Source organism: Pimephales promelas, chromosome 17, assembly GCF_988280905.1.
Source record: "Pimephales promelas chromosome 17, fPimPro1.hap1.1, whole genome shotgun sequence".
Classification (NCBI taxonomy): Eukaryota; Metazoa; Chordata; class Actinopteri; order Cypriniformes; family Leuciscidae; genus Pimephales; species Pimephales promelas.
The window spans coordinates 21,046,701-21,070,438 of record NC_142785.1 but is presented as its reverse complement, the minus strand read 5'-3'; the positions used below and the strand labels follow the sequence as shown (position 1 = coordinate 21,070,438).

Sequence of the window (23,738 nt, the reverse complement as noted above, 5' to 3'; positions counted from 1 at the left end):
TACAGCAGTGGTTCTCAACTGGCAGGTCACGTCACAAAAAAAAAACAGGCTGCATATAAAAACGTTCAAATTGTTTAGTTCAAATTTATCTGTAGGGCTGGGCATCAATACAGATTTTAGAAGCTCATACGCTCTCATTTCAGTTATAGTATAAATTTTGCCTCCAAAAATCGACATTGGGATCAATCAAATGAATATTGTGAGAAATGCGAATGAAATCCCTCCTCCTTTTTTTTCCAGCCCTATTATTTAAAGTTCTTTTGCAGAGGCTCGCCACATTAGGCAGAGGCCGAAAAGTTAGAACGTTTCGTCTCTTCATCCAAAGCCAAAAAAAAAAACGTGATTCAATAGATGGAAGTACATGGCTTGCATCGATCACAATGTGTTTTGTGCAAAGATTTATTGGCTTGAAACCATCAAAATTCAAAAAACACTTAGAAACCATACAAACTGTATAGACAAACCAATTGTTTTTCGTTTTGTTTTTTTATATTAGTGTTTGAAAAACAGATAAGAACCAGTGTTTGAAAGGTCACTGATTCATTGTGAGGCATAGATCAAATGTAGAAAGCATCCAAAGACATACCGAGCAACCACAAGAAACTGGTCAATCTGTTTGTTGGTCAGTGGACACTCTGGGTCCCACATCTTCATCTCCATTTTAGACTGGTCTCTGTCATCAGGTTCTCCTAAAGAGAAATATTCTTTCATCAGAGCTGGCTGTGTAAAACAAGTGGGTAAAATCTGCCGTCCACAAATCTGTCAAGACAACCCAGGCAACTTGTTCCCGTGGCAACGATGGGAATTAACACGTAAATCAAACCTGCCGTTCGGTAATGAAGGAAGACAGCCTGCTTAGCAAGATCATGAAGAATGATGATGATGACAGGTATTATCATCAGCCCACCAGCCTGTCATACGAATAAAGATCAAGGCACTTAATCCTGCGTTGTGTAAATGCTGAACTATGAATCGTTTGGATGAGAAAAAAAAAAAAAAAGTACGCAAAACGGGAAGGTCGGAATCCATGAAATCCCATTTCTTACCGTGTAACTATATCATTAAAATCTAAAACCTAGACATCTAAATCTAAAACTGAAAAGTGCTTCGCTCACACTGGCCTCTCATTAAAGATAATAGGAGCTGTCGACTGGACATTTTTGTAAGTTTGTGAGAGTGGAGCAGGGTCACAGACTTACAGTTGTGGGGTCATAGTGGAGGTCTCAGACTGACGGAAGAGCAATTTCACACTTGACTGATGGAACACGGTGATACTGTAAATGTGAGGGGGGTTTTTTTGTGATGCAGCGGTGCTCATGATCCAAACCTATTGTCACATTTAGACACTGCAAATAAGCAACACAACAACCCAACGAGACTACTATTTCCAGAGGGAACAAACAGCTCAAACACAAAATAATCCACTCCCAGTCCTCAAACAAAAGCCGCTTTTCCACTGGAGGGCTGAACGTTTCAAAGAAAGTTAAGGTACGGTTAAAGTAATGTTCCAATTTGAGCCTGGTATGGGACGGCACAATTACAAACCGTTCTCAGTCCGGAATTCTCAGTACGGTTACAGTATGGCTAATCACGGTAGAACGCGTGTAGTGATGTCGCCACTGATGACTGGTCACTTGTTTGTTGCCAGGCTACCAGTTTCTTTCCAGAAGGCTAGGCGTGTTTTTTGAGCGACATAATCCCAAATTAATAATACAATTAAAAGAAATACCCGTTTATCCTATTCCTAAATAACATGGTCGCCATTTAAATCTCATATAGTATATAAACTCTTGCATTACTAAGGCAATGGCTGACATATTTGTATTACAATAGCTCCCTTATCAGGTCCACAGTGGAACATGAAACCATTTCTGGCAGGGCCATATCGGCACAGTTAAGCAACGCGAACTATTTGGTCCAATGGTGGAAAAGCAGCTAAAGATACCTTCCAAAAAAAGAGAAAAAAAAAAACATTGAGTTTCAATGTAAATCATTCTGAAATCTATGAGTCTGATTTAAAGGCCCAGATACACCAAACTGGCATTGAACTAGTGGACTGTGGTTTTGCCTCAGGTCAACTGTGTCCAGGTTAAAAAGTTGTGCGGACTACAGAACAACATGAACATTTTGGCTTGTAAAAAAAAAAGGAAATAACTCTCCATATCAGCAGGTCGCAGTAGACTGTATTATTTTGAACCAAAATTTTGAACCAATCTCACTCACCACAGATGGTTTTCATAAAATAGATTTTTCAAATATGTCTGAAAATTGCAAATGGCACTGCTTTCTTTCGTTGTTTGCATGCTTTGTCTCATGTTTTTCTACTTGCACATTGATTTGCTGAGCTGAACAGTTCAACCTTCTGAATCGACCAAAGAGCCACCGATGGGGATCTGTGCCTCCGCAAAAACAAAACACTCAATGACAGTCCAACATTGGTCACGTGTCTCAGTATTAAGGATGACTTCACACTCCACACAATCTGATGTAACCCCTATTCCCCTGCAGGATTTATTTCACATTTTACTTTTAGGATGGATTGCTTTCATGGCAAAACTTTTTTTCCCAAGAAGCTGCATCTGCCATGGCATGTTTATTTACACAAATTGTTAAATGCTACTCAAAGTTGGCATACATGTATTTCCACAACAATTGCATAATGTTGCATAATGGAAATAGGCTACATAACATATATAAAATGACACACATAAAATCAAAATTCATAACAGAGCAGAACTGCAATATGGCTAATCATTATCAATATTACTGTTGATCATTTCTATTGATACTGTAATAATTTGTATTCATTAAAATAATACATTTATCTTTGGACACTCAAGCCCTTGCCCTTTTTTTCAAAATTAACCAAATGTGGCCCTTATCAATAATAAAACTGTGGTAAAAAAAAAAATGCATTTAAATCTTACTATGACAATGTGCGTAAAAATGTAATGAATAGTTCAAAAGTCAAGAAAAACTCCTGTTTTGTTCCAGTTTGAAATGTTTGCTGCACATTGCTACGGCAAAGAGCATTGCTTAGGACTTCCATTGGCATTCTGATGCTACGAGCTTGCTAACAAGCTTTTTTATTATTATTTTGCTTACTTTAAAAAAATAAAAAAAATTCAGCAGTTGCATATTCATAACTGTGACCACAAAAAACAGTTTACAAAACCCGAAGGATCGTGCACCTTAGCTTCCAGACCACTGCACTTGTAACTGGTGACAAACACCAGTGACTCTAAACACCTCTGATTGGCCATTACATTCAAAGGCTCAAAAGAAATGTGCATGATTGGTTATAATGCTCAACACTGCAAAAGACAATGTGCAAAAGAAAATAAATCTTTGATGCAATGTTAGCAATCAACAATTTTAATTCATTTTCACATTTTACTTTAATCTCAACAGCCATAATAGATTTTGTTCCATAGGCATTTTTTGTCCACTTATCTTGAATTTGGGTGGTATTTTTGTTCTTCTTTGTGGATTTTTTGCCCAAAGTCTATCTTAATTTCCTACCCTACAACACCTTTCCAAACAAACACAGATACCCACCAGCCAAACAAACCCCGCTCTGATTGATTGTACTTGCACCAAATGCTCTAGTCTGAGATTTATCACTGAGACAAAAACATTAAAGCTAATTAGCTATATATTCAAATTTAAAAGAAACTGACATCTATGATAATATAACTAACCTTCCTGTAGCATTTCTGGGACATCAGCCTGAAAGCGTGGACCAACACGGATCTCGCCCTTATCGGCCAATAGTGTCTTCTGCGTGGGGTCGTACACCAATGAGTAAAAAAATGTGTCCTGAGAAAGAGAGAGTGCGAAAGCAATAAAGCAATTCATTCAAATTAGACATCCAATCAATCAGAAACAAAATAGCATTTAAAGACTTTACCTCTCTCTCAAGGTAGGAGAGCACAGCTTCTGTCTCGTTCAGGAGGGCCACACTGCACTTACCCCTATTTCCACCACCCCAGAAGAAGAAAAAAAATAATACATGATCAAAACATGCAGCCCAATGTTTTATGTTCTGCATCCAGCTGTCTCCACAGCTCCTCTAAAAGGTGGGACGAAGGGGGAGACACTAGGTGCAAGATTACAGAAGAATGTGTGAGTGTGTGATGGTGACATGAGCAAAGATGAAAAGGTGAGAAAAGAGCAGATGGGTGAGAGGACTATAATAAAATTCAGGAAATTAAAGGAGAAAGGGCAGAGAGACGAAACAGATAAGAGACAGACAATGAGAAAGAGCAGAACAAAATCATTATGGAGCTTTTGGCAAGCGGATGCTAATCTCTCTGTGCTACCATGAACCACGGCCACGTCTACATCCAACCTGCACTGTATGGGAAGCTACTTTGAAAAACTGTAGCTACCCAAGCTACTAATTTAAAGGGATATTCCAAAAATTAAAATGTTTACTCATGTAAAATGTTGACTCTTTATGCTCAAACTGTCTGCTTACCAACTGTTTTTGAAATATATTATTTTGCTTTCCACAGAAAGAAAGTAAATCATACAGGTTTGCAACCATGTGATGGTGTGTAATATATATGCAAATCTGTCTGAATCTGATTGGCTGGAAGGTGTGCATTAAAAGACTGTAGAATGTGCAGGTAGTTCCAATTCAATTTAATCACCGTTCTACATTTATGCTCTGCTTTCTTTGAATTGAGCGCACTACACACGTCACTCGCACACAAAAATCAGAGATCGAGCTGCTCACACAGAAACAGGAGCAGAGAAATTATTAAGAACGGCGTTTAATTAACTTGACTGCTCAATCGCTACATTATATCAGGAAGGAGTTATTAAACTAATTCACACGTGCAATGCATCTCTCGAAAGGCTTCAAACGCGTTCAAAAATTTTTTTACCTTACCGCACTACTTTATTTCTGTGTCTGATTTAAAGCGGACTAAATTGTGGAAACTGACAAAAATAACCATCTTTTTTGTTGTTGTTTCATTTATTTTTTAAAGAGCAACTAAACCCTAAACCAACTTTTTTTAGTTAATGATCTCTAAGAATAGATCTTTATTAATACCAGTCATTGATTTGAGTAACTTTTTCAACATTTGTGTATAAAGTGTTTTATTTCTACAATATATGGTGTAAAAACGCCTTAGTGCTGCCCTCTTCAGGTTGAACTGTGGCTACTGCAGTTAAATTTTCCTATTGGATGTTCCGAACTTCGTGATGTACGCAAGTTTCAGCTCACCACGCTCTTGGTACGAGCTATGCCCTTGGCAGTATAAAAACCAGCTTGTTTTGTCAAAACCACTGTAGCGAGTCAAGAGTTGGAATTGCGAGTATTTTACAACGATCAGGATAGAGTGTTTTAGCATCCATTTCATCCCCTCTATCTCCTCTGGGGTCTACCCACTTTTTCAGCATTTTTCAAATATTACAAGTGGGTGGAGTCAGGCTCTTGGTAGTGCCAATGGCCAGTTAGAATGCTTGAACAAACCTTCCAACAAATGGTATTTTTTACAAAAATAAATTACAATAGCTATTTTCATACCAGTAACTCAAATTCAGATAATAATCATAGCATAATCATAATTAAGATTCACTCTTATATACAAAGTATTTAAGATGATACTTGAATTTATTATATTGGGCGCCTTGAGCAAATTTTCTTTTTATAAAGTTGAACTCAATCTTGACATGTCCAGTCCCTCACAAAAATACATTATACCATGAAAAGGCCAGCTAGCCTTCTACAATGGCTGCTCAATATTTATGGATCACAGAAGCCAAAAGAAGAAAGAAAAAAACAAAGATAGAAGAAAGGGAGTGACATTTCCTTTATTTGGAGGCCGATATCAATTTCAGTAAGCACAGCAGGCCTCTCCAAACCTCGGCACCACCGCTAATGTTTCTCATAGGAGGCTACCCTTTGATTAGAAGCACAACCACCCGGCTCCAGGCCGCTAGTGCATTTATCACCTGAATCCCAGCGGGTGCTACAAAAGCCCTGGGGTGCCATTGGCCAGTTAAAGAATGGATGCAGAACTGTGACTCACATCTTGGTGTGGGCTGGGGTTGTGCTGTGCAACATGGGGGCTGTTATCTTACCTCAACGGCCCCTTGAAAATTCGTACTGAGGATTATGGCACGTTTTGGTCTATCATACAGTATATTTAGAAGCATTTGAATGTGTGGGGTTTACCTGATGTGTGTGGCAGGGAGGGATTCGTACTGTCGGGAAAGGAAAAGCTCTCTGTGGCGAAGCTGATGTTTCTGTTTTTCAGAGAGGTCTGGCTCTGACGGGCTTTCCTTCTCTTCTTCCAGGTCCTCTGTACGAAGGGAATTAGAAAGGCGGGTCAAAAGGCATGGTCAGACATATATAAACGACTCAATAAAAAATTTATTTACTTTACAGAGCAATTGCATTAGCAGCCACATTAGAGACCGACCGAATCAGGCGAATGCAAATACGTTTTGCATTCACAAAGCAGATCTTAAAGATGACTGCCTTCTTTATTGTCATTTGGTGTTTACTGTGTTGGGTTGTGATCAACACAAATGAATAAAGTGTAATTTATTGCAAATTGTAGTGTTTTTGTAATCTGTATTTGATTGCATGATTGAGGGGCTGTTTACACGACACAGTTTAACTAAAATCAGAAAGCTTTATGCATTTTTGTCATTCATTTACATGCCAGTGGCGTTTTGGGGGACTGAAAAAAACAACCTTTTGAAAACAGGTTTCAAAGTGGCATTTTTTGATAACGATACCGTTATCTTCGCCGTTTATTAAATTACAAAAACACGAATTTGGGAAAACGGTGACGTCATGCGCATGCATATTACGTGTTCAGTCTATATACGAGTAGTGTTTCTTTACAAAGTGAACTACTAAAAAAAACATATCTGTTTTAGTATGTTTTTATAAACATACCCTGAAAGCAACATTTATGGCAAAACAAGTAAGTTTTGGAAAAAAATAACGATAACATTAACAATCATTAATCATAATCATAACATCCAATAACGTGATATACTTAAATGATAAAAAAAAGTAGCACCTGTTTCATTAACAAACTTAGGTTAGTCGTATATTAGAACTACCAGCTACAGAACCAATCAAAAGTTTGGGGTGAGTGGATATTTTTTTAAAGAAAGTAATACATTTATGCAGCAAGGAAAGGATGCATTAAATTTATCAAAAGTAAAAGTTAAGACATTTATAATGTCACAAACGTTTTCTACTACTTTTAAACTCACTAAGATTGTTGGGGAAAAAAAATATTAAGCAGCACAACTGTTCTCAAAATTACAAGAAATGTTATATTGGACACAAAATCAGCATATTAGAAGAATAATTACTAAAGAATCATGTGACAATGAAGACAGGAGTAATGGCTGCTAAAAAATAATCTGACATTATATTGTTTCAAAAAATAACTTTTTGCATTCTAAAAAAAATATTAAAATTGAAAACCATTAGTTTAATAATATTTCAAAATACTGTATTTTGATTAAATAATTGCACCCTTGGTATAAGAGACATAAAAAATCATTTTTTAACGAGTGCATTATTTACAAAAAAATATTCTTCTGCCAATTAATATAATTGAATAGCTTAACAGTATGGCTGTTAATATAATTGAATAGCTTAACGCTATGGCTGTTTACAGATAACAGGCAACATGTGGTTGCAGGAGGAGTGCATGGGTTACTTATTTTGAACACATATTTATTTATTTTTTTCCCATTACAATCTGTTAAAGCAGTTTTATGCCAGTAAACAATTGATTTTGGCATTTGCTGACCAAGTTCACCAACTGCAACTGGAAAGGAGGCCAGTGTTGACTAGACTGTTTTAGTTTAGAAATATACCCCTGCCATATAATCAACAGTCCCCAAACAAAACTAGGACACAGAAATTATTCAGGGCAGCTGTGTTTACTTTACTAGAAATGCTACAATTTAGTTATATCCAAGTATGAGATGACCCTTTTCCTACACTATTTCATTAAGTCTGCATTGAAACACTGAGTCAAGCAAAACTGGTCCTATACCAGTAGATAAAGACAAATCTGTTGAGGACCTCTGAAACATTGCAAAATTAGGAAGCCCTGCTGCCCAATTGCTGGCATCTGGTCCTGGTACTCCAGTGATTACAGCTCCCCTGCTGACTTACACAGGCACCAGAGCACAGGCACATATGCATACAAGAGCATTTTCAAATGACTTCTAATTATCATGCAAATGACCACTCATGCATGCCACGTCACAGACCACCCTTGGTTTCCTTGGCGATACGTTCACATTGCCCTGAAAAACACTCATGTTCACTCACTTGCGTGCTTGTCAGCCAGCTGGATGAGGCTCTGTGAGATGTCCCTTCTCCTGTAGAAACAGACCACCTTTGCCTCCACATTGCCGCTTGCCGTCTGAAAGGGGAGACAAATAAGGTCATTGTGAGGAAACTTCATGCAGTATCTGGGGACACTGAACCTAATCACCTCCATTAATTAATACAGAAAAAGCTTAAACCTGAGGTTGCAGTCTATTATGTTTAATTAGCAGTGCAATGACGAATTTATAACACCGGCTGTAGCTGCACTCCTCTGAGGAGCAATCGAAAAAACAACAAGCAGCCCAGTTAAAAAAAAAAAAAAAGGCATGTGACAATATACACCTGATAAACAAGATTTAAATGAGATCCTGAGTAAACAGGATAAGGAGATAAAAATTCAAATTATTTATTGCCGTCAATCAATTACAAATTAGAATACAATTAGTTATATAAAAAAAATAACTGAAATTAATTACATAAAACAATATTTCCTGATAAAGAAAAATTAATAATCTCGGTAGATGTAAAGCCGACACCTCTGAAATAAATTAAAATTCACCACACATCCATAAACCCTCAAAGCTTGTTTTATCCCATTGTATAAGAAAGGACTATCAATATCTATAAGAGGTTGTGGGAGAAGGATCATGCAGACAGAGCATCTCAATGGCCACAGGGAGATTATTTGTTTGGATGCTCGACAGACCTTGTGGCAAAGGCCAGAGCAAAATAAACCTGCACGCGAACTGAATTTGCCTGACAACTGAATCCTCTAATTTGACAAATATGTAAAAAGGTGCGTCACGTCACGTCACCAGTAGATTTGATGACAGGCCAACTGTGCAGTGAAGCATTCTGACAACAAAAGCATAATGAACTGATTTTGCATTATGTGAAATCAGGGCTTCTTAAAAAAAAAAAATCCCTCAGCATTTAATATTTAAAGAGCTGAATCATCTTTGATCATACAAATGATTGTACAGGACCAGGCATCACCATACATCCTACTTCACTAAAGGGACCCCTGGAAGCAGTCAATAGCTTTCCATAGATCACACAGATACAGTTTCTCAACAAACAAGTGGTGGAGATAGTCAAAATGCAACAGCCCGAAGGGAGAAGTGCACAGAAATGCAAGTAATTTGGCTACGGGTGAAGTGGCTGTGCTTTTTGTATCGATGTCGTGACAATGATGCGTCGACACCCTACCAGTAGTGGTGGTAGGGGCTCAGTGGTTCATGTAGGTTGTCTACAAACCGGAAGGTTGGTGGTTCAACCTGACCAGGTGTCCAGAGCAAGACATCTAACATTTACATTTATTCACTTAGCTGACGCTTTTATCCAAAGCAACTTACAATTGTTATACATGTCAGAGGTCGCACGCCTCTGGAGCAACTAGTTTAAGTTTCTTGCTCAGAGACACATTCGTCTCTCGCGGTGGATTCGAACCCGGGTCTCTCACACCAAAGGCATGTGTCTTATCCACTGCGCCATCACAACCCCAAGCTGCCACTAACCCCAGCTGCTCCTGACGAGCTGGATGGCGCCTTGCATACTTGCATAGCGGACACCGCCATTGGTGTATGAATGAGTGAGTGAATGTGAGGCAATATGTAAAGCGCTTTGGTGGCCATTGGGTTTGTGAAAGAAAGCACTATATAAATGCAGTCCATTTACCAGTACACCCAGCGTCCACCCACCTAGATTTCTCCCTCCCAGCCCCGAGGCCAATGTACCTTATTTAGTTCCTCTATTCGCCTGATCAGATAGGGGTTGCTTGAAGAATTCTCAAAGAAGACATAATCTGTAGAAGAAGATAAAAAGTACTGGATTATTTTGTTAGCAATATGAAAACCACACATCGGGGCTTGGATGAAATTTAAAAGCGTCACTTTGAAATTCACATTACAAAAAAACAACAACTGGAAAAGCATCTCTCCTATTTAAAATGTCACACTACATACAACTCCATATACAAAATATATGCTTTAACAGCACACCACGTTTCCTGTAAGTGCACGGTCCAAATAAACCAGGCTAGAAATACAGAAAATTCAACAATTGTGTGTATTTAGCTACAGGTAAAAAACAATATACTCGAGCCAGATACCATAGGATGATTTCTGCTATGACCTGCCGTTTAAAATAAGAAAACAAACACCAAAAAGTTGTCCACGGTCTTATTTTTATGTGAACGGTAAAATTCACAGACTGACATGATGAATAATGAATAACGTATTAATAAAGTACAAGGCATTAAAGATGATAAAACGACCATTTAATTCAAATAACACCTCAAATGCTTCCTTAGATCATGAAGAAAATTAGTAAAATTTGTACATTTTATAATGTAATGCTTGCATTGCAATGGTGTGTTTATAGAAATATCCAACAACATTTGAGATCTGACAAAATAGTAATCTGTTTAGGTTTGGTATACACATAGAAAGCTATAGGAATGAAGAATATGCAGTCCGATGCTCGTATACAAACACTTCATTTATCCAAACAACCGAATCCTGTTCATGGTCATTTGAGTCACATTCCGATACATATAACATCTTCGGCATAACCGAGCACACAAGAAACGGGTTACATTTGAACAATGCAATGTAATAATTTATCACACAGACAGTCCACTTAATTAATTGAGAAAATGCTCAAGCTGCAAAATCTGTTACAATGGCACTGAATTAACGACGCCATGAAACAATGTCAAATTCCTCGGCAGTGACTATCATGTAGCCGGCTATGCCACAAACAAACGACGCGGCGGTTTTATAGGTGTTGATGATTAGATACATGACAACAAATACACCTCAAAATAGTGCATATCCATAATGTTTCAGTGAATAAGTGGCAGAAGCTCAATATGCTTTCTCTGTGGAAAGCCGAATGAGGGGGTTGTTGTTTTATGCTAGCTCGCGTTGCTACCTTGCATGCCGAATGAGGACCCGTAACTAATGGATACGTGCCAAAAAATGAGACAAATGATCACAAAGAAAAACATCGGCGTCAAAAATAGGCATGGCCAGGTCGCTAGCATATCTGGATCTGTATCATTTATGGACAAAACCAAGAGAAATGTGCAACATTTGAGTAATCCCATGTGCTTTACATATGTGATTATTTGTTTATGATGTGGCTAGCTAGCAACATAGCCTGCTTGCTAAAATGCTAGTGCGGCTATGATAGTTTAAGAGGCCTGACCCCACAACAGAATCCAAAATATTCTCATCCACGTTATCGCTTTCTTTTGCAAGGACACTCCACGTGTTAAGAATTTAAAAGTGAGCGGCCGGTTGCAGGAATAGTGCTGAAATGAACCCCTGCCTCCCAGACAGGTCTGGCGACGGTGCCCGTGTTTTGACTTGCGTTAATTCAGAATATAGACGGACATACCTCCGACCCGGTACATGTTGGCCGCCATTTCTGCCCTCCCGGAGTGTTAAAAAACCAAACCATAAACTAAAATAAAAACAAAATAAATATGTGAATCAAAAAGACATCTACGTCCTGTGACCTGTTATAAAGCAAACTGGCTTAAGATGTTATAGGTACGGGGGATGGACCTCTGTAAGAATAGGAGATTTTTTGCAGCCCCCCTCCCGAGATTCACAGTACAATACAGTAACTCACGCGCTAGAAAAGGCTCGAGCGCAGCAGCTTCCTGATGATGAGAGGAGGAGAGAAAAGAGGAGGGAGGGAGGAAAGGAGGAGGGTGAATGAAATCTATAGTCTGAACCCTCAACTTGACACTCATGATTGTTTTTTTTGTTTGTTTTTTTTGTTTTGTTTTGTTTGTTTGTTTACACAGAAGATACAATCAAACTTGGTAATGTATAGCCTACTTTCATTACAAAATCCATATCAAAAATAATAAACATATATTTTTTTAATGTAGGCTAAGGCTTTTTATTTTTTTTTCTAATAATGTAAGGCTTTTTAAAATTGTTAATAAATAGATTTAACTCTGGGAAGCAAGGATGGTAGCTACTCTACATTGTAATGGTAACACTTTAATTAAATGTCTCAGTGTCTCAATGAATGTGAATGCATTATGAGCAATACATGTTTACAGCATTTATTAACCTTAGATAATCAAAGGTTTCTAAAAACCTTATTGTGAAGTGTAAACCACAGTAGCAAGATGCAGAGTCAGCTGTTCGAATCATTCAGGCTGAATCGCGAATCGATTCAGAAAGTGTTGGTAACCTGTTGGAATGATTCATTGAAAAGGACTCGTCAGTCAGTTATAAATCTAAACAGCCGAGAGGAAGCATTTATAAAAAGCAATAAGATAGTTTCACTTCTTGAACATTATCTAAATTACTAAATGAATTAATCTCACACTGCTATATGGCTCAATGTGTTATTGTAGTTTTAGGTGTGGCTGGACAGCCAATAGGGGGAAAAAACATGCATTGATTTTTAATATTGAATATTTAATTGAGTTCCCCAACGTGACATGTCCCCTAGGGTCTACTTCATCAACCGTAACAAGTTCACTTGTAAATCTCAGACATGCATCGTAAAAAAAAAAAAAAAAAAAAAAAAAAAAAAAAACCTTTTTCGTTTGGGAACGCCCGTCCTCGGAAGCTCATGATCGAGAGCGCAATAGGCTTGTCGATCTGTGACATCACTGTGTGAAACAGCCCACTGAAGGCTGGAGTTTCGATGATGCACAAAGAAACAAGTCACTTTTCCACGGTTCTCCTAAGTGACACGCGCTCAACCTGGAATAAATAAAATCCCGTTATAATCTGGCATAGCCTATACTGATTTGGATTCGCGAGTTTGGAGCTGTTCTTTTTTTCTCGTGCTTACAGAAATTTATTGGATTTTAACTATGACCGTCAACGTCATTAATCCATATTGCACGTCGTTTCTCTCTTTTTCACTCGAATCGATTAAGTCAATCTGATCCAAAAATGAAGTTTGGAAAGAATATATGCATCCTGAACGTCGGTGGCACCAAGTATGCGTTCACAAGAGAAGTTATCAAGGATTTTCCCCTCCGAAGAGTGAGCAGACTTCACAGCTGCTCCTCTGAAAAGGAGGTCTTGGAGGTATGCGATGATTATGACCGAGAGAGGAACGAGTTTTTCTTCGACAGGCACTCTGAGGCGTTTGTCTTTATTATGCTTTATGTCCGATCTGGAAAGCTAAGGTTTGTCCCGCAGATGTGCGAGCTTTCCTTTTACAACGAGATGATCTACTGGGGGTTGGAGAGCTCGCATTTGGAGTTTTGTTGCCAGAGAAGACTGGAGGAAAGGATGTCCGACACATACACGTACGTTTCAGAGGAGGACATCAAGGCAGAGGTGGAGTCCAGAAGTGAGGAGGATCAGGTCACCAGGCTCGCCCCGGAGACAGGGAACGCGCGGTGGCTGGAGAGGATGAGGAGGACTTTTGAGGAGCCTGCTTCTTCTCTCGCTGCGCAGATCCTGGCATCAGTGTCAGTGATTTTTGTCATTATGTCTATGGTCATCCTCTGTGCGAGCACTCTGCCGGACTGGGATACAGCAAAAAACAATACGGTGGAAGAACACAGGTATATGCATGAGTTCAACTTATGTGGTCTGTGGTATACGCACAAATTCATTAAAAACGAGGTGCATCTCTCACAGGACAGCTCAGTTTTATGAGCATGACCACCTTCCATAGCTAGCTCCATATATAATTTAAGGAATATGCACACATGTGATCTCAGATGTATTTTGCGAGTTCCATTCCGCATCTTTTCCCCATTAAAAATGAAAGCAGCAACACTGACATGAAAGTTAAGCTGAAATCTGAATAAGTGTGTTTTTGACAGGATGGATTTGGACTTTTAAATCATGTGACGTGATCAATCAGGACACTTTGAATAATAGGCTATAATTTAAATACAATTATATTAAAATGCAATTACCATTTTTATATATGTTTGTTGATTATTTTCCTATTTAGGCTACATGTAGGCATATTACTGGAAAAGCAATACTTTTTATTGATAACAAAAACGCCATTTAGTCGCATGTTGATGGCTGCGAAGTATTGCGATGGTGATTTGTTTTCTAATTGACGTACTTTGGCCAGTAGACGTCGCCAAAAATATCTGACGTCATTATGAGCTCTGCAGGGGAGACCGGGGACTGTTGTAACAACACATTTCGTTTCGGCGTTTGTAACTTAGTTTTTGCGTTATGTGTCTCAAACTTTGAATATACTAATCTCATATCGGTCTGCTACAAATTAAGATTAAATTAGACGAGTCTATATTCCCCATACTGTGCAAAATAATATAAGGTAGCCTACAATAGTAGGCTACAATCAATCTCACTACAGGATCGAGTAACACAGTCGAAAACATGGAGTTTTTTATTTGTCCATGCATTAAATTCTTACGTTACATAGTTGTTACATGTGTCCTAAATGAAACAAAAACAACTGTAATAGATAGTGTTTGTGAATCATTCACTCAATATGAACGCTGCCATTTTGTGTTTTCTTTGTAGTGCTACTAACCTTATTTGCTCAGCTTGCGTGGATGTTATATAGGCTATCAAATTAAACAACAGAAGTGATCATAAACACATATTTACATTTAGCATACTAACATGATTACAAACCAAATTGTAATCCAGATGAAAATTAGCCTATTTTATTACCTTAACATTGTTTTCTGACCCTTGGATCCATATCTTTAATAAAATAATTTTTTTTTTTTTTTTTTACTGTGACCTCAGGTGGGTGCTGATTTAGTTTGAACTTGAACATATATTTGAATTTGAACCCCTTACATTAATTGGTTAAACTGATGGTGTTCCAATTAAGTCTTCCCTGCATTTAGACCAGAAAGTATTACCATTAAATCTCTATTATCTATATTATGCATACATTTTATCATCATCCAATGGGAACATGATATCTTCCTGGTTCTCTCCATCAGAGATAAAAATTCCAGTCATGTTTTCATATTCGCTGAATTGGGTCATATTGTCATTTTGGGTGAATTCTCCTGTCGCCGTCTCTCTCTCTCTCTCTCTCTCTCTCTCTCTCTCTCTCTCTCTCTCTCTCTCTCTCTCTCTCTCTCTCTCTCTCTCTCTCTCTCTCTCTCTCTCTCTCTCTCTCTCTCTCTGTCTGGAAGTATTTGTGAGTAGGGCATAAGGTTTTTTCTTTATGTATCCAGTGCAGTCTTGATTCCATTTCCCACAGTGGTCCCTGTTTGTCTCAGGGTTCAGGTATGTTCTCATATGTGTGTGACGAGCTGGAAATAAACCCAGTTTGGTTTTTCATGCATGCAGTCTTACAGTATTTTCAAAAATGTGGATATCATTCCCATGCTTTGTATTCATCTTTAAATGTCCGTTCATTCATTGCCTGTAGAGGTCCAAATGTATAGTTTGTATGTTCATCATGCCTGCTGAGGAATGATTAGCATATATGCACTTGCTGTTAACTGTTAAGCATTTTCTGGGCACATGTACATTATTCCCTTATTTCTCAGTATTCTTTGCCCTGTTTACATGCATTCATGCCCAAAACAGCTGTCATCACTGTAATTCCAAGTGCATCATAGCTCTATAAATTGGCTTTGAACATTACAGTAAAACCATTCAGAGTGAAAGAGCAAATTCTTTATTTGTCTTTAAAGACTAGAAATTTAAAAAAAGAAATAAACTGTTCAAACACTTGAATCTTAAAGCAAATCACCAAGCTTTCGGTCAAAAGCTAAAGACCATCCTCAGGGCATCTATTTTTTGTTCAAATATTAAAAGGAGATTAAGTTGAATGTGCACTCACTCAAATGTTAAAAATATATATATTTATTTTATTTTATTTTTTGTGGAGGGATCGTAAGTTCAAGGAACTGAGCAAGCATAACTTCCTGACTTTCAGCTTCCATAGACACTGACACTGTCAACAAAGCACTGGAGCTGTTTACACGATCTGAATGAGAGGACATTTTCAATAGAAAGCACATTGACCGCATGGCTGCATGGAATCTGATCTAAACACTTTGCATGACTTGTTTACTTAAATAACAAAGCCAAAACTTACTTGAAGGCTACTTTTTGTGACATTTTTAGTGGTTATTATTTTCACATTCACTGATAATATTCTTGAGAGTGTTTGGTAGAGAAATATTCCAGGTTTTATAAGTTAATATGAATAAACAGCATTTGTGGCATAAGGTTGATACCTCACAAAAAATGTTTAGATTTCTTAAAAAGAAAAAAAAATCAAGGTTACAGTTTGAATCTTACAGTGGAAGTGAATGGGCCCAATTTTTTAAGGAAGACATGTGTGAACCGTAATTATGTAAAAGCACTTACATTAATTCTTCTAATTCCATTAATTTGTTGATTTAGGGTTTTACAGTTGCATTGACAAAGTTGGATAAAATTGGATAGAACGTTACACAGATAAGGTTATTTTTTTTCTACTAAATGTACTATTTTTTTTTTTTACAAATTTGTGTTAAAATGCACATTGCTTGTATTGTGGCTATCACTATTGAAACAGTGAGTATTTTAATGATAACAGATTCAGATTGGCCCCATTTACTTTTATTGTAAGTTCCATACTGTTACCTAGAATTTTACATTTTTAAATGATAATAATTATATAGCGTTTTTAAAGCAATCTTTTCAAAGCTCAGAGAAAAAGAAGAGAATGAGAAAAAGAAAACAAAAATAAACACACACTTAAGAAATGTTCATCTTCGAAACACAATTATCCCTCCATTGACAGCTACGCCATTGAAACTTTGACGCTTCAAAAAGTTCATAAAGAAATCGTAAAACAAATCCATATGAATTTATGAGTTTAGTCTAAATTTCCTGAAGAGACTCGATCACTTTAATTGAATAGATTTTAACATTGATCTGTGAACATAAACAGAAGCTCAACCGAACCTGCTTGACGCACGAGAACAAACCTCTTGCAGAAGCTCAAACGTGTTGCGTAACACGAGAATGGACCTCATTGATTCTCACACTTCAAGCAAACATGCTTGAACTCCTGTTTACCACAACTGATTTGTGAGTTGATGATGAATGTTTATATGTGAATAAAATCCTAAATGTTCATCATATAAAGCGATTGAGTCTCTTCAGAAAAGTTTGTACTAAACCTTTCAATTCATATGGATGAGTTTTACGATCTCTTTCACTTTAAAAAAAACTTTCGCTGATAATTTACTCACCCCCATGTCATCCAAGATGTCCATGTCATTCTTTCTTCAGTCAAAAAGAAATTAAGGTTTTTTATGAAAACATTCCAGCATTTTTCTCCATATAATGCACTTCAATGGGAACCAAACAGTTCAAGGTCTAAAAGACAGTTTCAGTGCAAACTGCAAACTGTTCAAAGGGCTTTAAACAATTCCAGACGATGAATAAGGGTCTTATCAAGCGAAATGATCGCTCATTTAAAAAAAATAACAAAGTTTTAAGTTTTATAAGCTCAAATGGTCGCCTTGCTCTGTTCTGTGATGCAGATTCGTGACTCTCCAGTTTGAACTTGTTCATCAAAATGAACAAATCTTTTCCCGAGTCAATTCGTTCACGACTTAAACGATGTTATTTTTTTAAATGAGCGATCGTTTCGCTTGATAAGACCCTTATTCATCGTCTGGAATCGTTTAAAGCCCTTTGAACAGTTTGCAGTTTGCACTGAAACCGTTTGGTTACCAGTAAAGTCCATTATATGGAGACTGTTTTAATCAAAAACCTTAATTTCTTTTCGACTGATCTTGAATGACATTGGAGTGAGTAAATTATTAGCAAAAGTTTTTTTTTTTTTAAAGTGAACTACTCCTTTAAGCAACAAATATTTGCACAGACTATCAATGGAGGGACAAAAATTTGTGTTCCGAAGATTTATTGAGAGTTGCAAACTTGTTTTATTGAGAAGTTGCAAAGGGGGGCTGCAAACTTAAGAGTTTTAAGAATTTTCATTTTTGGTGTACTAACCTTTTAAAAGATTATGTCAGGCACTCCATATAGAACCTTCTAGGTGTTTGCAAAAGGATTTAGTTATGGATTTGTTTTTAATTTATTTAAAAAAAAACTAAATCATGTTAAACATAAAAGTATTATGCAATAATTTTCTCTTTATATAGAACATTTTTGTTATAAAGGGTTCTTTAAAATTGAGCCAAGAACCCTATGGTTCTGTATAGAATCCCACTGAGCCTTTTATTTTATCCTAGAGTGAAGAGAGGAGTGGAAATGAATGTTTGTTTGTGGTAAAACAACATTACGCCACAAATGCTGTCACTTGAGCTTAACTAGCTCTGAACCCAGAAACAAAACAAATGTAATCATATCCCTGTCATAACCTCTTTCTCTTTGTGTTTTTCTTCCCATATCTCTCTCTCTCTCTCTCTACTCTCCCCATTTCACACAGGATTATCGAGGCGGTTTGCATCGGCTGGTTCACTGCCGAGTGCATAGTGCGTTTCATTGTCTCACGGGACAAATGTGAGTTTGTGCGCCGCCCCCTTAATATTATTGACCTGCTGGCGATCACTCCTTACTATGTGTCTGTCGCTATGACAGCGCTGACGGGAGAAAACCCTCAGCTACAGCGAGCGGGAGTCACTCTGCGTGTATTACGAATGATGCGCGTCTTTTGGCTAATCAAGTTGGCGCGTCACTTCCTCGGGCTGCAGACGCTCGGACTGACGCTGCGCAGGTGCTACCGCGAGATGGTCATGCTGCTGGTTTTTGTCTGCGTCGCAATGGCGATATTCAGCGCCCTGGCACAGCTGTTGGAGCACGGCCTTGACCTGGAGACTAGCAATGAGGACTACGCCAGCATCCCGGCAGCCTGCTGGTGGGTTATTATCTCCATGACCACCGTCGGCTATGGAGACATGTATCCCATCACCATTCCGGGGCGCGTGCTGGGTGGCGTGTGCGTTGTGAGTGGCATTGTGCTGCTGGCTCTGCCCATTACCTTTATCTACCACAGCTTTGTGCAGTGCTACCAAGAACTCAAATTCCGCTCAGCACGCTGCGTGCGAAGTCTCTCCTCCGAGTTTCTCAACTGACTGTCGCACAGTTCGTCATGAGATCCTCTGAAACCTGCTGGTCTTCAGCTTAGCAACATCACCTGCTCTTCTGTGCCTTTATTTTGTACCAAGATCGAAAATATAGCGCTATTCTGATTTGGGGGGGGGGGAGGGGGGGGAATCAGCGTTCTATTATATCCAAATAATAACACAAGTACCTCTGTACTCAAGGACACATCGGCGTTGACAATTGCAGTCATTTCTGGAACCAGTTCTGTCCGCTCTGGGACAGAACAGGACAAAAGAGACTAGTGCACAATAAAGAATTACCATCCAAAGGAAATACATAAGCCAATGTTTGTGTCGTAACCCCCCTTCCTGTGTGAACGAATACAAATTTCTCAGTGTATGAAATGGACAACTGTGGCATTTGACGACTACAGATGGCCAGGCTGCCTGGAACGGGCATCTGGCGGGACCTTGTGTCCTGTCAGTGCTCCAGCCTAGAAGGAGCTTACACAAATTCTCATGTTTCCATGGAGAGGTCCCTCTGACTTGCTAAATCATTAATTTAGCTCCCAATAAAGTGGCAAAACCAAAGTAAAAGGTTTTAGAGTGGCCACATAGAAGCAAATATACTGTGATTGTTTTGACACTGTTGAATGTGCAGTCTTAAATTAAGTTAAAGGTCTTACTCATAGAATGGTATAGTTAACATTACTAAGCCACAAAAAACAAACATCAGCTGTTCATACAGACAGCGACAAGTCTGCAACCTGTCCATAAACGACTGTGTGAATCAAGAGGCGTGAACTAAATTGATTAGCAAACACCTCACCCACACGCTCACCAGTAGGAGGGCTGTCACTCGCTTCCTTCTTCCTCTTTGAATACAAGCACAAAATCAAACCTCTTTTCCTCATTCAAGGGACTTTCTGAGTTTCTTGGAAGGAAAAAAAAATATTTGGGGTTGTAAATGTAATTAATAAGATATGAAGCACATGATATGATTTATTAACAGTCAATTTTATAAAAGTATTTCATTAAGCACCAAGAACAGTTTGGAAACATATTGACTATATGATACAGATTTTCTTCAGCTAAATTGATGATAATGTCTAAATTAAGATAGAGTGCATTGATTAATTCAGGTTATCCTATAATGACATCATTCGTCTTTAGCTTAAATCGTCATGTCAGTGTTGGGTTCTTAATGGCAGAAACATTGCTTGGTTGACGTCACACCACAATGTTTATTTTTGCATCTGTATGGAGACACGCCTTCATAGCTGTTTGATTTTGTAGCTGTATTTGTGGCTATTTTAAAGGGTCATGATGATGCAAATGAAATCTTATGTAGCTCTATTCTGTAACCTAAAATGTATTCTATTTGGTAAAGACAAGATTATTTATGTCTAGGAAGAAAATAAAGAAATGTTTACTGATTCAAGCCTGATTGTTTAACTAATTATAATACAAGAATGTAAAATGTGGCACAAATGTGAAATATGTTAAGCAAAGACAAAGTACCTCTGAATGTTTTAAATAGGATGACTGTGTCTATAGGTGCCAGTTTTTACTCCAGTGAATATTAGGGTGGCTTTATTTTTGAAAAGCAATTTCTGTACAGGCACCTGTCAGGGTTATGTGTTTAAGTTTTAGGCCGCATCCGAAATCCCACACCTAGTATGCCAATACTGTCTACTCATATAAGAGTAGGCAAAAAGTACCAAGTACCCAGGTGACCTACTACTTCCGGAGATTCTGAAGTGGACACTTTACTATCCCATCAGGCAACGGGAGAGGATTCACGAAGGGCAGTTAAGCGGCCTGGTGGCTACTGACACACTGGTAGATGATAATGACAACATGGCAGTACGTCCTAATTACATTCATATAAGACACATTCATTTATAGAATATGCTGATTTAACAGTCGTGAAGTAATTACTTATTTATAATAAGTAGGCCTACTCCCTCAAGAGAGTTTGCAATTTCGGATGCAGCCTTGGTTTTGCTCTGTTCCTTGTTCCTGCTTCTGTTACTTATTGTTTGATTAGTTATGTAGGCTATACGTTGTGTCTCATTCATTTAGTTGATTAGTGTGATCTAATGATCTCCCTGTCCCCTGTGTTCTGTTCAGTTCTTGGTCTGTTCTCGTCTTATTATGTTTGGTTGTTCTCTGCCCATGGTTCTAGACAATGATTTGAGTATTTTGTTTTGTTTAATAAAGAGAAGATTGCTGCAACTAAATCCTGTGCTTTTATTTTATCCTGGTGCAACCAGACGTGACAACACCTTTGGCTATAATAAAACATTCGTCCAGCATTATTCGCCAAGATACAGAGATCACTGAACACATGTTGACCTTTTGTGACAATAGCAGGGCATGCTATCACATTATATAGGACTATTGTGGAGACTGTTCATTCCATTGAAATCATCACAAAACAAAATGCACACAAAGATGTCCCTGCTTGATATATAGTGTAACCACTAAGGAACATTCGGTTTTAATGAGAAAAAAAACATAAACCTACACGAGTAGTGTGGATTAAAACCCGTAACCTCTGACACGCTTGGTAAAAATTCTAATCACCAGACCACTCGGCCTACTGTACACTAGCATATTCCGCGGATCTATGCATTTATTCATGTGGATATAATGGGAAAAATATAGCAGTACTCAACACTAAGGATTTTTCTAAATGATCAAAAGGATGGGTTTCAATTATACTGTAATTTTGAAAGGCTATAATTAATTTTTTCATCGTTAGTACTTGAGAAAAATCATTTTAATTAGTGGAAATATTGCTATTTGTGATACTGGCCTTCACTGATTGTAATAATAATAATAATAATAATAATAGGCTATCATCTTAATGTTGTTAACATTCATTTGAAGATTCAGTGTATAATTATGTATAAAAAATGAACTACATAATTTTTTTAATCGATTGACAGGCGCTCAAAAGATAGCCTAATAGCCTTCTAAAACACAAAACAGCCCTACCAACAAATATAAAATTTGACACAGATGATTTAACAAAATATTATAATCAATTATATTTATCAAGGAAATCAAACAAAATCCCAGGGCTTGTTTATTTCTGACTTTTAACAGGTCAGCTTAATAAAAAAAAAAAAAAAATTATTGAAAACAAATACATTCAACCAAGGCAAATGTATTCTTTCAACAGAACGTAATAATATCAAACGAAAGGCTCAACAGAGTTTAACCAAAAATAATACAAATTTGAAATCATATCTTAGATTAACAAAATCTAAAAAAAGGGTTAAAAAAATAAAAGTTAACATTTAAAATTAAGGTGCAATGTCACAGCAAATCATATGAAATCAAAAGATCAAGCAGCTTCATCTCACTCCCTCTTCTCATTTCCTCAAGGGCTCCAGAAAAACACTTTAAATCAGTTTTTGATCACTACAAATAGTGGGAGGGATTTTAAAAAAATCGACATTTGTTAATGATATATTTTGCCATTATGTCATTGTTATTAATTAAATAAAAAAAAAATAACACAGCAGTGTTTGGGAATTCCAAATAAAATAGCCTATGTTGTAAACTGTAAAGTAAAAGCAAAACCATCAACAACCACCTCATTTTCTATAAACCAGTCCTGAAATTATATCCAGAAGATTTTGGACAAATTGCATGTAAAAAAGATATGGGTAGTGTCTTCAGAATGGTTATTACAGAAATAACAAGGGAGGGACAATATCTATGTTAAATTTTAACAGGCCAGCTTCATAGCCGTGTTCAGCTTTAATGACGTCATATTCGCGCGACAAATCCTTACGCAATCGAAAAGCCGGTGTGGTGAAGAGATGGGTCCCCCTGAAGAGATGAGTCCCACCTTAGGACCCCATAGTATGCCAGTAGTATGCCTGATCAAAATATGTTCTCGCGATAACTTGATAAAAGCAGTTTGTTGCCCTCAAGTAATACGTTTATTTGTTTAGCGCTTTTCAAGTAAAACCTTTATTTGTTTAGCGCTTTTCATAGTAGGTTGCGTCAACAGCAGAGGAGAAAGTCCGCGAAATTGTATAAATATTAATAAATATTACTGTTATTTTGTCATGAAATGTAATTTTTAAAGTTTAAAAGTTGATAAAATAGTTGTTTAAAGCTCAAATCTGTGGTTAATTTATAAAGATAGCGCCTTTTTAAAACATTGTTCTGATTTAGATTTGTTCTGTAGCCTGCTGACTTGTTGACTGAATCTTAACTTGTTTTATTTCTTGACTTGTATGAGCTTATTTTACCTTTTAGGCTACTTATTAATAATGTCTATTATTGATCAATAAAACTGAAATTTAACAAAAAGTGACAGGATTGTGTCATATTATTTCATGTACCTTATATAAGAATTTTTGATAACACTTTAGA

The 23,738-nt window shown here is 37.4% G+C and overlaps 2 protein-coding genes across 8 annotated transcripts in view; one reads left to right on the top strand and one right to left on the bottom strand.

Moving 5' to 3' along the window:
* Window positions 1-12,104, bottom strand: part of mta3 (metastasis associated 1 family, member 3) — a 32,826-nt gene extending 20,722 nt beyond the window's left edge. For 2 of the 5 annotated variants that reach the window (XM_089122140.1, XM_089122141.1), the window contains exons 1-7: window positions 11,966-12,104; window positions 10,063-10,130; window positions 8,327-8,420; window positions 6,191-6,317; window positions 3,911-3,974; window positions 3,702-3,819; window positions 587-689 (exon numbers count right to left, since the gene is read on the bottom strand). In XM_089122140.1, coding sequence (XP_088978266.1) covers window positions 587-689; window positions 3,702-3,819; window positions 3,911-3,974; window positions 6,191-6,317; window positions 8,327-8,420; window positions 10,063-10,130; window positions 11,966-12,089 — 698 coding nt within the window. In that variant the 5' untranslated portion in view covers window positions 12,090-12,104. Of the gene's footprint in view, window positions 1-586; window positions 690-3,701; window positions 3,820-3,910; window positions 3,975-6,190; window positions 6,318-8,326; window positions 8,421-10,062; window positions 10,131-11,260; window positions 11,352-11,536; window positions 11,673-11,728 lie in introns of those variants that run through there. The other 3 variants (XM_039661340.2, XM_039661341.2, XM_089122142.1) reach the window with 3 other exon arrangements.
* An 875-nt stretch (window positions 12,105-12,979) lies between these two features.
* On the top strand, window positions 12,980-19,464 carry kcng3 (potassium voltage-gated channel, subfamily G, member 3). 3 transcript variants are annotated; one of them, XM_039661417.2, is made up of 3 exons: window positions 12,980-13,880; window positions 18,725-18,798; window positions 18,877-19,464. In XM_039661417.2, exons 1-3 carry the CDS (start codon window positions 13,258-13,260, stop codon window positions 19,368-19,370), a joined length of 1,191 nt encoding a protein of 396 aa, XP_039517351.1. In that variant the 5' UTR covers window positions 12,980-13,257; the 3' UTR covers window positions 19,371-19,464. The 3 variants fall into 3 exon arrangements, with proteins under 3 accessions (XP_039517351.1, XP_088978264.1, XP_039517350.1); XM_089122138.1 differs by having other exon boundaries at window positions 12,980-13,910; window positions 18,725-19,464; XM_039661416.2 differs by having other exon boundaries at window positions 12,981-13,880; window positions 18,725-19,464.
* The last annotated feature ends 4,274 nt before the right edge of the window (window positions 19,465-23,738 follow it).